At 47.4% G+C, this 13191-nt stretch overlaps 1 protein-coding gene and 1 pseudogene across 2 annotated transcripts in view; both read right to left on the minus strand.

Annotated features, from left to right (window-relative positions):
* CHRNB4 (cholinergic receptor nicotinic beta 4 subunit) overlaps nucleotides 1-12327 on the minus strand; it is a 37094-nt gene extending 24767 nt beyond the window's left edge. Inside the window, exons 1-5 of one of the 2 annotated variants that reach the window (XM_063794254.1) lie at nucleotides 11734-11853; nucleotides 9506-9595; nucleotides 7444-7561; nucleotides 6776-6895; nucleotides 665-725 (exon numbers count right to left, since the gene is read on the minus strand). In XM_063794254.1, the coding sequence (XP_063650324.1) occupies nucleotides 665-710 (46 nt within the window). In that variant the 5' untranslated portion in view covers nucleotides 711-725; nucleotides 6776-6895; nucleotides 7444-7561; nucleotides 9506-9595; nucleotides 11734-11853. Of the gene's footprint in view, nucleotides 1-664; nucleotides 726-6775; nucleotides 6896-7443; nucleotides 7562-9505; nucleotides 9596-11733 lie in introns of both variants that reach the window. The other variant, XM_016927705.4, reaches the window with a different exon arrangement.
* Nucleotides 12268-12831, minus strand: LOC129137150 (large ribosomal subunit protein eL18-like; annotated as a pseudogene).
* Nucleotides 12832-13191: the final 360 nt, after the last annotated feature.

The raw sequence follows: 13191 nt of genomic DNA on the forward strand, positions 1-13191 counted from the left end.
TGCACTCTAGCCTGGGCGACGGAGTGAGACTCTGTCTCAAAAAAAAACAAAAACAAAGAAGTGGATATCTTATTGTTATTTTGAGACAGGGTCTCACTGTGTTGCCCAGGTTGGAATACAGTGGCACAATCACTGCTCACTGCAGCATCAACCTCCTAGGCTCAAGTGATCCTCCCACCTCAGCCTCCCAAGTAGCTGAGACCACAACCATGCCACCACACCTGGCTAATTTTGGGGATTTTTTGTAGAGACTGGGTCCCACTATGTTGCCCAGGCTGGTCTCAAACTTGTGGGCTCAAGCAGTCCTCCTGCCTTGGCTTCCCAAAGTGCTGGGATTACAAGTGTGAGCCACCGCTCCTGGCAGTTCATATTATTTTGAAAGCCCTATAATAGCAAGTGCTAGTAAGGATGTGGAACAGCAGGAGCACTCGCCAACTGCTGCTGGGGATGTAAACTGGGGCTGCCAGTTTGGAGAGAAATTGATAATGTATTGTAAAGTCAAAGATGCTTCCGTCCAATGCCTAGCCCTTCCATTTCTCGGTGTGTACCCCAGAGACACTCATTTATATGATAATGCTCATAGTCACCCTTGTGTAGTGAGAATTGGAAACCACTTAGATGTCCATCAACAAGAACACGGAGGAATGAACTGTGGGATACTCACATAATACAATATGATCTGGAGCTGGGGCCAGCAAACTACCGCCCATCTGCCAAATCTGGAGCTAAGAAGAATGGTTTTTATAACATTAAAGCACTATAAAAAACAAAACAAAATAAAACAATGCAAAGCAAAGACTGCAACAGAGACCATATGTTGCCTGCAAAGCCTAAAATATCTGCTATATGGCTTTTTACACAAAAAATTTGCTGACCCTTGATCTAAAGTCACAATTATTAACAAAAATCTTTTAAAAATGTTAAGCAAAAAAGTTTTGAATATGTACAAATCACATATAACATACGTGGACATATACACATTAGCTAACATTTAAAAACATGTTTAAAGATACCCACGTAAGTAGCAGAAGAATAAAATTGCACGAGTGATAAACTCTAAATTCAGAGAAGTGGTTACCTCTGGGGATGGGAAGAAAAATAAGCATGGGGGGAGGTTCTGGGGGTTTTATTTCATAAATAAATTTGCTTTAGTTCATAAAATGAAAAAAGAAGGTCTGAAGCAAATATGACTACATATGAGTATATTTGAACAACTCCGGATAATGGTTCCCAGGTGTTTGTTATGTGGGTTCCTATAGATTTATGTATGTTTGAAATATTTTATCAATTTTGTTTTTTTAAAGGAGTGCCTTTTCATGAGTGTGCCCAGGAGGAGGATGGCTGTGGACATGGGCAGGCGCCCTCCCTGCTGTGCACCCGGTCCCTTGTCTGGCCTAGCCAGGCCCCAGCTGCAGGCTGAGCAATTGTCCATAGGCCAGAGAGACTGACATCCTGGCCTGGGGTTCTGCCCATGACTGTCGTGTGCCCTTCTTACAGTTGCTTTGGCAGTGGGTGAGCCTAGTTGGCTCCACTAGCTGAGGCCCAGACTGCAGTGGTGCTGGCCAGAGAGGATGGAGTTAGCAGCCTGGGACCTGCCGCAAATGACAGCAGGAGTCAGAGCCCAACTTCCCCATCTGTGGAGTGAGATGATAGATCTCATGGTGTCCAAGGATTCATCCAGCTCTGTTTTCCTGGGCCCAGGGTTTGTCCTAAGACCTGTAGCTGATGCCTTGGGCTCCAGACTCTCTAATTAAGGAAGTAAGAGCCAAGCGGAAGTTGGTCTTCACATTCCTGGCTTTTCACCCCCAACCTGAACTGCCTTTCTCTGGCTTCCCCATCAGTGCTGGTGCCCCTTGAGGAGGAGCCTTACAGAGGAAGAGTTGGCCAAAAGGGGCATTTATGTGTGATTTGGAAGGCAGAAGGAAAGAGGCAGCCATTGCTGTCTGAAGGTGGCCGTGGCCGCAAGCGGTGTCACTGGCCAGGTCTAGGTCCATTCTGCCGGTGTACAGCAAGTCAATCACTGTGACACAGGTCCTGATTTATGCACAAGGCCACCAAACAAGGAGGGGGAAGAACAGCTCTCAAATCCACTTCCGCAGAGATAAGGCTTAGGGTTGCTTATGGGCTAGGGAAGTGTGATGGTCTAAGATGTGGGGAGAGGTGATTGGCAGCGGGGAAAAATGAAGTCATAGGTTTGTTTCGTGCAAGTGTAGTCGGGCTTTGTGAGATTTCATAGGGCGTAAGTGCAGAAAATGATGGCATTAGCATGATCTGAAGGTGGAGTATTTGGCCCTCTGACATCAAAATGGACCTTTTCTCGGGCATTGGCACAGGTCCAGTTGAAGGGTCAGTGATCTCTACCAGTTTGAACTGGACAGGAGCTGGCCCAAGTTCCTGAAAAACAGCTGAAGCAACCATGACCATGGCAACCTATGACTCTCATCTATAAAGCAGCCAGTGAAGGTTGAGGTTCAGCCTTCAGTGGACTAAGGCCTCAGGGTTCATGGATAAAACAAAAACAAAACAAAAAGCAAGCGGCCAAAAGCAAGCAGGGTGGCAGGCAGACCTGATCAAATTCACCCCTTGGTTTCAGTAGTGACAGATGTAGTGGTGCTGGCAAATGCCAGCTTGTCCTCACTCTGCCCTGAGTCCAGCTCTTCTCCCCGACTGCTGACCATATGACCTGCACTGACCCTAAGTCTACCACAGGCATTTTGTGCAGACCCACAGATGTGGGAGCTCTGCAAGGCACAGCTGCCCAGAGACCTCTCCAGGGCCTTGCCCTTGGTGGTCCCACCAGAAGCTGGACATGTTTCAGCTTCTCAGATTGACCGAGAAGTGGACCCCTTCTCTGACTCTCCAGCTCCCTCCCCACACCTCTACTTCCCAGCCCCTCCACAATCATGTAAGGTCTAATTGTGCAATAAATCCCTTAGCCCATAACTCACATGGTTCTGCTTCTTCCCTGACTGAATCCTGACACTTCCATCAAGGAGGGTGTAAGCGGCAAGTGCTCTCTGAGCCCTGGGAACACAAGTGAACCAGGATGCCCCCACCCTGGGTAGCCTTCCTTTCTTTGGCAGCTCCAGAAGAAGGCCTGCTTCCTTCAGCCCCTTAGCAGAACTTTTTTTGAAAAGGGTCGCATCTGCCCCACACGAGCCCAAAAGGGCTGCAGGGACAGGGCAGGGTCTTGAATCCTCATCTCTTCGGACAGGTGGTGAGGAAGCCACAATATACCTGGTAGCTACTTGGTGCTAGATACTTCATCATTTTGTCCTCACAAGAAGCTACTGCCCCATCTTCCAGTGAGAAAGCTGACAGGGAAGGAGTTTGGTGAAGCTGGAGTTTGAACCTATGATTACCAAGCAGCAAAATCCACAGGTCCTTCACTTGTAACTTGCCCACAGCTGCAGCAGGAGGTGGAGCAGTAATTCCTGCCTGTATCTGGCCTCTGCTGGGTCGTGGGGCCATAGTCTCCCAGGCCCTGCTGCTCTCTGCTCTTCCCCTTTCCACCTGTGTGCCTCAGTGTGCCTCAAGGCTGAACCTCAACCTTCGCTGGCTGCTTTATAGATCACTGGCTGCTTTATAGATCAGAGTCATAGGTTGCCATGTCTGAGGCACACAGCAGCTGAGGCCACAGAGCCAGTAGCATTGGTGGCTCTGCCAGTGGGGCCTGAGGACATGGGTCAGGGCTGACTCAGACATGAGGCCTTGTGGAGTGCAGCCACTCAACCTGAAGGGCTTGAGACAAGGAACAGCTGGTTCCCACCCCTCTGGCCAGCACCATCTGAGGCCTCATCATCTGGGCTGGTGGTATCTCAGTGCCTGCTGCTGGCCTGATACCTTGCTCAGTCTCAGAGAATCCTCTCTTCATGCAGCAGATTGGAGTGAGTTTCCTCCACGGCACTTCCGGCCTGGTGACTCCACGACTTTCCATCTATAGATGGTAATGAAGGTAGTGAGGTCAACAGACAAGGGTACCCATTTTGGTTCTGCCATTTTGGAGCTCCATAACCCTGGACTAGCTACTTTCTCCTTTTCCTCATCTATAACGGCTGTCCTGATGCTTCAACAAGGTAATGTGGGTAGAGCATGTCGCAGTGATTTGGCACTCAATAAGTGCTCAGAAATGATGGCGGCACTAGGGGTGGTGGTGGAATGGGAGAAATTATAAAAACTTATGGTTGGATTGACTTGGCCTCAAATCTGTTTGGCCACTTAGCAGCTGTGGTGGGCAAGTTATCTCACATTTTTGAGGCTTGCTTTTTCCATCTATAAAAAGAGGGTGACAGTTGTCACCCCGCTCATAGGGTTGGTCTGAGGCTTAAATGGGATAATGAAAGCCTCAGCAGATAGCACACCACCCCTTCCTTCTCTTTTCTCCTGTCTCCTTTATAACAGATGGGAATTCAGTAGGTGCTTAATAGCTGCATGATCCTTTTACAATGTAATCCTGACTGTTGCTTCCTCAGTCAGTCATAACTAATGATGTGTACTTCCATCTGAAAGTTCTGAGGGAGGCAGGACATTAAGCTGTTTCAAATTCTGGCTTTAAGTCTAAAGGGTTCACTCTACCTTGTCCTGAATCATCTCCTCCCTCCTTCCTGCTAATCAGAAGCATCTGGGCTTTCAGGACTCATCTTGGAAAAGCCGGCCCTGATTCCTCTCAATCTTTATGGTCTCCTCATTGAAGGACCTCCTTACTCCATACTCCATATTTGATTCTCCATAGCTTGCCTCACCTGGCTCCCCAGCTGTCCGTTGACAGCCAGGCAAAGGCTGGCAGTGCTGGTGGAAAACCTGCTGGGTGTTTTTCTTCCCTTTTGTGACTGTGACCACTGCAGAGATATTCAAATCTCCTAGCTGCAAAAATGCAGTTAGCTGCCTGCCTCCAGTGGCTAGCATCTTCAGGCTTTACCTCAGCTTTTGAGGTAGAGGCCACACTTTTCCTGGCCAGCCCCCAAACCAACTACTGAGCACAGCGAGAGTCCTAGGGCCTGCCATTTTTGCTCAACTCAAACTCCAAGTCCTCCTGTTGCGGGGGCTGAAACTCTGTTAGATCTGCATGGCAATCTGAAGTCTTCCCCTGCCCAATCCAGCTACCTCCTCCTCTTATCATTTACAGTAATTACTGGTCCCCACTGAACCCTCTCCCATTCTTAACTACATCTCAGCATCTGCTGTCCAGAGCACTTACCATCTCCAGCACCATGGAAGGGATAGGTTGCAATGGGCTCCAGGATGAAAGGCTGTGCAGAGGAATCTCAATGGCTTCAAGGACTCCAGACCCTCAGGGGCTAAAAAGGGACCTGAGAACCTGTCTCTTCCAATTCCCCCTTTCACTTGTTCACATAGCATAAAGACCCAGATCTGTGCCAGGCCATGTGCTTCAGGGATGGATGAAGCCAAGATCCCTCCTCTGGATGAACTTACCAGGGAGAGAAGAAGCCTAATGCTCTGTACCAGGGTTTTGGCACGTTGCTGGGAAAGCCTAATACTCAAAGAGAATTGAGGTAACATTGCTGGGTGCTCCACGTAAGGGCAGATGTTGATTTTTAAGTCTGCCCTGATGGGGTCTGATTTCCTTCTGTTTCCTTTGTTGGAAGTATTTTCGATGGAGACACCTTAAACAATAACAATGACAGCAAAGAACGTGCATTCAGTGCTTTTCCATCTGCTGAGCACTATGCTAAGTGTATCAGGTAAAGCCTGGATTAGGAGAGACTGCAGAGGTGAGTCACAGCATCATGTGTCCTGGGCTTGCAATCTGCAGCTTCCTAGCTGTGTAACCCTGGGCAAACTCTTTAACCTCTCTGTGCCTCATGTTTTTCATCTGTTAAATAGGGAGATCAAGAGTATCTTCCGTGTACGTGCTGTGAAAAATAGGCAATGTGAAATCCAGACAGGCAGATTCTGGAGTCCAGATCATCCCTATACTGTCTGTAACTACAGCACTCATCTAAGGTCTGGTGAAAGAGCTTTTTAAAAAAAACTTTTAATTGAGATATATGTATAGAATAGTTCACAAATAAATGTTCAGCTAAATGAATTTTCACAAACTGAACACACCTGTGTAACCAGCATCCAGCTCAAGACGCAGACATTACCAGCACCCCAAAAGACCCCCTGTACTTCCTCCAGGTCCCCACCCTCCCAAATGGAGCCACTGTTCTAATTTCTAAATGGTATAGATTTATTTCACCTGGTTTTAAGAGTTCCCCCCACCCCAACTTTATGGACAGATAACTGGAGTACAATCAACTGCACATTTTAAAAATGTACAACTTGATTAGTGTTGTTTGTGTTCACTCATGAAGCCAAAATTCAGACAGCAAACATTTCCATAATCCCCCAAAGTTTTCTCATGCCCCTCTGTCATCCACCGCTCCCTCCAACCCTGTCCCAGGCTGATCTGCTTTCTGTCTCTATAGATTAGTTTGCACTTTCTAGAATTTTGTATGAACAAAATTATACAGTACATACTTTTTTTTTTTTTTTGAGAGTGAGACTTGCTCTGTCACCTAGACTGGAGTGCAGTGGCGTGATCATGGCTCACCGCAGCCTCAACCCCCCAGGCTCAAGCGATCCTCCCACCTCCCAGCCTCCCTATCCTAGCAGCTGGGACTACAGCTGCACACCACCACACCTGGCTAATTTTGTGTATATATACGTTACATATCTATATATATCTATATATCTATATCTATATATATCTCACATATAATTACATATGTATATAAAATAGAAAAAATTAGCCGGATGAGGTGGTACTTACCTATTGGTCCCAGCCACTTGGGAGGCTGAGGTAGGAGGATCGCTTGATCCAGGGGAGGTCAAGGCTGCAGTGAACCACGATGGTGCTACCACACTCCAGCTTGAGCAACAGAGCGAGACCCTGTTTCAAAAACAAAACAAAAATTGTTTTAGTTACTCTAGGTCCTGTCCATTTTCATATGCATTTTAAAACCAACTTTTCAAATTCTGAAAAAAAGAAACACAACAATGCCTGCTGAAAATTTTGATTGGAATTACATTGAGTATATAGACAAATTGGGAAAGAATTATCATATTGGGCAATTCTGTGTCTCCCAATACAAAACATGGCATATCTCTCCATTTATTTAGTTCCTCTTCAATTTCACAATGTTCTATAGTGTTCAGTGTAGAGGTTTGATAGATTTATTTTTAGGTATTTTATAAAAGTTTTGGTGCCACTCTAAATGAGATTTTCAAAATTTCACTTTCAAATTGTTTGCTCTGACATACAGTTAGAAGGAATAAATTCAAGACTGGGTGCGATAACTCACACCTGTAATCCCAGCACTTTGGGAGGCCAAGGCAGCCGGATCACTTGAGGTCAGGAGTTTGAGACCAGCCTGGCCAACATGGTGAAACCCCATCTCTACTAAAAATACAAAATTATCTGGGCATGGTGGCACGTACCTGTAGTCCCAGCTACTTGGGAGGCTGAGGCAGGAGAATTGCTTGAACCCGGGAGGTGGAGGTTGCAGTGAGCTGAGATTGCACCACTGCACTCCAGCCTGGGCAAGAGAGTAAGTCTCTGTCTCAAAAAAAAAAAAAGGAATAAATTCAATGATTGATAGCACAGTAGGGTGACTAGGGTTAAACAAAAATGTACTACACTCATGAGATGGACAGCCTAAGTACTGACTTGATCACTATGCATTATATACACGTAACAAAATTTCACACATGCCCCATAAATTTGTGCAAATAAGTAAATAAAAATCACTTGTAGAATAAAGTAACACAAAGCAAAAAAAAAAAATTTGCTGCTAAAAACTTTTATGATGAACTCTCCTTCGTTTCACAACAGGGATGTTGGGAGCACCCAGATATACGGGGAATTCCTGCAGCACTCATTGGCAAACGCTGTAGAAGATAAGATGTCAAAAAGCTGAAAGAAGAGCAGAATGACTAATAAGACTCCAGAGACGGGCATAAAAACCTCTCTTCTTCTGATTCCCTTAATTATACCTCTCACTTTCCGATACGGGGTTTGGGTTATTCTGGTGGTGAGAGTTGGGGCAGATCCTGCAGTGGAAAAAGATTGAAGGCCCTGGGCCCTCTTATTCTACATTCTCTCCCTAGCACACCTGCATGCATAGCTTACAATATCTTCTGTACACTGGAGACCAGGCATCTGCCCTAAGTTCCAGGCATGTATCTCTCATAAGCCCTTAAACTCAGCTTCTCTAGAATGAAACTCACAATCTTCCCTCCAACTGTTTTTCTTTTCTTCTTTTTTTTTTTTTTTTTTGGAGACAGTTTCTGTCACCCAGGCTGGAGTGCAGTGGTACGACCCTGGCTCACTGTAACCTCTGCCTCCTAGGTTCAAGTGATTCTCCTGCCTCAGCCTCCTGAGTAGCTGGGGTTACAGGCACATGCCCCCACGACTGGCTAATTTTTGTATTTTTAGTGGAGACCATGTTGGCCAGGCTGGTCTCAAAGTCCTGACTTCAAGTGATCTGCCCACCTTGGCCTCCCCAAGTGCTGGGATTACAGGCATGAGCCATTGCGGCCAGCCTCAAACCTGTTTCTTATCCAATGTTTCCTTTACTGTAAATGGCAACCTCCTCCACCAGCTGCACAACACCTAATAGGAATAGTAGTGAATATCCAGTAAATATTTGTTGTATGGATGAGTGAATGAAGATTGGTAGCATAGAAAGTGAATTTACTCTATATAAGTTTTGAAGAAAGTTAACTCCTTTGAGCTGGCTTGGGATGTCTCATGCCTGTTCCCATAATGCTAGAGGCATATTTATTTATTTATGAGACGGAGTCTCGCTCTGTCACCCAGGCTGGAGTGCAGTGGCACGATCTCGGCTCACTGCAAGCTCAGCCTCCCGGGTTCACGCCATTCTCCTGCCTCAGCCTCCCGAGTAGCTGGGACTACAGGCACTCCCCACCACGCCCGGCAATTTTTTGTATTTTTAGTAGAGATGCGGTTTCACCGTGTTAGCCAGGATGGTCTTGATCTCCTGCCCTCATGATCTGCCCGCCTCGGCCTCCCAAAGTGCTGGAATTACAGGCCTGAGCCACCGCGCCTGGCTGAGGCATCATGATTTAAATAAAGTTCCATCAGACTCTGTATCAGAGCAGGTCCTTTCTCCTGTGTTGCTCTGGGACCTCACTGAGACCACAGCTACAAGCAGGGAAGAGGGTGGGGCACTTTTGATTCTGGGGACACATATATCATTATTCCTCACAATGACTGTCTCTTGTTTCTCTCTCTCTTTTTTTTTTTTTTTTGAGAAGGAGTCTCACTGTTGCCCAGGCTGGAGTGCAGTGGCGTGATCTCAGCTCACTGCAATCTCTGCCTCCTGGGTTCAAGATATTTTCCTGCCTCAGCCTCCCGAGTAGCTGAGATTACAGGTGCCTGCCACCATGCCTGGCTAATTTTTGTATTTTTAGTAGAGATGGGGTTTCACCACGTTGGCCAGGCTGGTCTTGAACTCCTGACCTCAGGTGATCCACTCACCTTGGCCTTCCCAAGTGCTGGGATTACAGGTGTGAGCCACCACGCCTAGCCTCTTGTTTATTTCTATATCACCTGGGCCTTGGCTCAGTCCTAGAATGCAGAGATAATAAATGTTTGAATGAATGAATGAATGAAATAACTCCATTGTCTAAGTACTATTTGTCCCTTTTTATAGATAAGAAATCTGGGGCTCAGAGACTGCCCTCCCTAGGAAGCAGCAACAACCAGGGGACAAACCCAGTCCTCTTGGTCCCCAGATCAGTGATTCCTCTACTGCATCAACAAAGTTGTAATTACTTGCCCTTGGTATCTTGGAAAAAAAGAAAAAAGAAAGTTGTAATAACTAAGTACAGATTTCATTTCATCTTCTTTCCAACTAATAGTTCTTAAGTGCTTCCTGCATACCAGGATGAAGCTATCAATGTCCTCTTGAAAGCACAGCCACAAGATTTTGAAGAGGGGAAAAAAAAGCCTTTCTGCTAGGCCCTGACCTGAACCAATTCTTGGTTATCTAAAGCAGTGGCCTCCAAATAAAAATTCCCAAGACCCTCCCCCAGAAATTCTAATTCATGCATCTGAAGGAGAGGAGATGCCTGAAAACCTCTGTTATAAACACTGCTCTGGGCTGATGTGGTATATAGCCAGCTGCTGCACACAGTTCAGCAGGAAGGCAGCAGAAAGGAGGGTGAAGAGTAAGCATCTTTATTACTTTATTCACATACATTAACTGAGCATGTACTATGTCCCAGTCACTGTTCTAAGTCCTAGGGATACAGTAGTGGACAAAACAAAATCCTTATTCTCCCTCATTCTATGGGTGGTGGGGGTGTAAGATGGGGAGACAATGACCAAGTAAAGAAATAGGGCCAGGTGAGGGTAGCTCATGCCTGGAGTCCCAGCACTTTGGGAGCCTGAAGCAGGTGGGTCATTTCAGCCCAGGAGTTTGAGACCAGCCTGGGCAACATGGTTAAAGCCCATCTCTTCCAAAACAAACAAACAAACGCTAGCTGGGTATGATGGTTCATGCCTGTAGTCCCAGCTACTCAGGAGGCTGAGGTGGGAGGATCACTTGAGACTGGGAGGCAGAGGTGAGCTGAGGTCACGCCACTGCACTCCAGCCTGGGCAACAGAGAAAGACCGTATCTCAAAAAGAAAGAAAGAAAAAGAAACATACAGGATCACTGCTGCTTGTGGCGGTGAAGGCTCTAGAGAAAACAAAACAGAGTGATGTGCTGCAGGGTGACAGGGAAGGGGTACCCTAGCTCTCTGAGGTGGTGACATTTGAGACCTGAATGACCAGAAGGAACCAACCCTACTCTGGGAGAAGAATATTATAGGCAGACAGAGTAGGAGATGGCAAAGTCACAGAGGGACAGTCTTGGCATGTGAGGCTGATGTTGTGTGAACAAGAACACCCTAAAATATGGTTAGACAGAGATAGTGAGGCAGGAATCATCATTTAAGGTCTTCAAATTAGGAAAAGGGTTTAGTTTCTTCTGGAGAGTTTTAAGCAGGGAGTGATGTGACATGATTGCTTTAATTGGCTTGTTTTAGCTGCTGGATGAAGACAAGAGTCTAGGGGTTCAATGTGGGAGCAGGGAACCAGTGAGGAAGCTCACAGGAGTCCAAGCTAGAGATGATGATGGGTGCGGTGGCTCATGCCTGTAATCCCAGCAGTTTGGGAGGGTGAGGCAGGTGGATCACTTGAGGCCAGGAGTTCAAGACCAGCCTGGCCAACATGGTGAAACCCCTTCTCTACTAATAATACAAAAATTAGCCAGGCGTGTTGGTGTGCACCTGTAATCCCAGCTACTCAGGAGGCTAAGGCAGAAAAATTGCTTGAACCTGGGAGGCGGAAGCTGTAGTGAGTCGAGATCATGCCACTGCACTCCAGCCTGAGCAACAGAGCAAGACTCCGTCTTAAAAAAAAAAAAAAAAGTGAATATAAATATGACTACAAAACTGCCTGTGAGCTGCTACTCTTGGCACACTGCCTATGGGGTAGCCCTGTCCCACAAGGAGCAGTCCCTCTGCTGTTGCAGTACACTGCAGCTTCAATAAAAGTTGCTAACAGCACTGGCTCACCCTTAAATTGTTTCCTGGGAGAAGCCAAAAACCCTCCTGGGCTAAGCCCCGATTCTGGGGCTCACCTGCCCTGCATCAATATTCTCCTTTCTAGTAAAAACCTACTATGACGTAGCACTCTTCTGGACATTTGCTAAACTTACCTCTGCTTTCCCATCAGGTCTGTGAGGTGGTGTAGTTCTTGCCATTTGACAGGTAAGTCGGCGGAGGCTCATAGAGGGCCCCATGTCACAGTCCCCGTAAGGGTCAGTGCGACGACTGGAACCCAAGTGTGTGTCACACTGACCTCATGCTTGTCCATTACTCCACACAGCCGTCGATGCAGGAAATAGGCCGGTTTCTGATGCACCTGGTGTCTGAGAGAAGCTTTGGTTCTTTCACTTTTCAGCTTTGCCCTGGCCTGGGCCCAGGCCCTACTCCTGAGGTCAGGCTTGTCCCAAGAGAGGCGGGGCTAGGGTGGGTAATTATCTCAGCGGTTGCTGTGAGCTCCATCCAGCTCAGGTGAGTCTTGGGATCCTGGCTTCTCAAACTTTCACGTGCACACAATTGCCTGGGGATTTGATTGAAACGCAGTTTCTGACTCAGCAGGACAAGGGTGGGGTCCACATTTCTTTCTTTCCTTTTCTCTCTTTCTCTCTTCATCCAAAATCTTTTTAATAAGAGGGTAGGCGCCAGGGTTAGTTTTTGTAGTCTCGGCTGGCCCTTTGACCTCTGGCGCGCTTGAACTTCCGGCCCTTGGAGCGGACGTAGGCTTTGGTGTGGCTGTGCGGCGTTCCTGGGGCCTTGCCGAAATGCCGGTACACCTCTTGGCCCTTGAGAGAACCAAAGAGCGGAACGGTGCTGCTGCCCTTGGGGGAGTCCAGGGCCAGCTGGTCGAAAGTGAGGATCTTGCCCCCTGCCCCACCCTGAGGATGCGGCAGCAGCCCGGATGGTCCCACACAGTGCACACACCTTCAGGTTGAGAACCTCCTGAACCCGCACATCATCCATTATGGTCCCCAAGACCACGGCCATTTTGTTTTCCCGGCCAGGAAGCTTCATCTTCCGGATCATCTGAACACCAGAGTGACCGGTTGGTGCGACTCATAAACAGCCTCTTCAGTACAACCTGGTTGAATATGGAATTTGTCTGGCCAGAAAGCTGTACAGCTTGACCAACAGCCTCAGGTAGATATCCTGGCTCTTGGGCTCCTTGCGCGGAACGTTTTTTGGTCCTTGTTGGGGCGGATGTCAACTCCCATGATGGTGCCTCCTGCTCGGCCAGTTCCGGAAAGCCAGGTTTCTAATTTCTAACAAGCCCCGGGTGATGTTACCAAGGTCCACCTGCCACAGTTTATAGAGGGCCGTGGAGGTGGGAGTGGGGTGGGGTAGGCAGAGGAGAGAAACAGGAGGCTGCAGTTGGGACAGCTGTGCTTATCCTCACTTGTAACTGACTCTCGTAAATTGTCATTTAACTTCTCAACACCCACCCTCCTCCCTCATCAATATGATAAAGAAAGAACATCAGAACATCTGTGTTCTTGGTCTCCCGGGAAAGCCCACCCAGTCAGGACCCCAGGATGTGGCAGGCAAGTCCCTCCCTCCCCCTGAAGCCCCAGTGA

Source organism: Pan troglodytes, chromosome 16 (genome assembly GCF_028858775.2).
Source record: "Pan troglodytes isolate AG18354 chromosome 16, NHGRI_mPanTro3-v2.0_pri, whole genome shotgun sequence".
Classification (NCBI taxonomy): Eukaryota; Metazoa; Chordata; class Mammalia; order Primates; family Hominidae; genus Pan; species Pan troglodytes.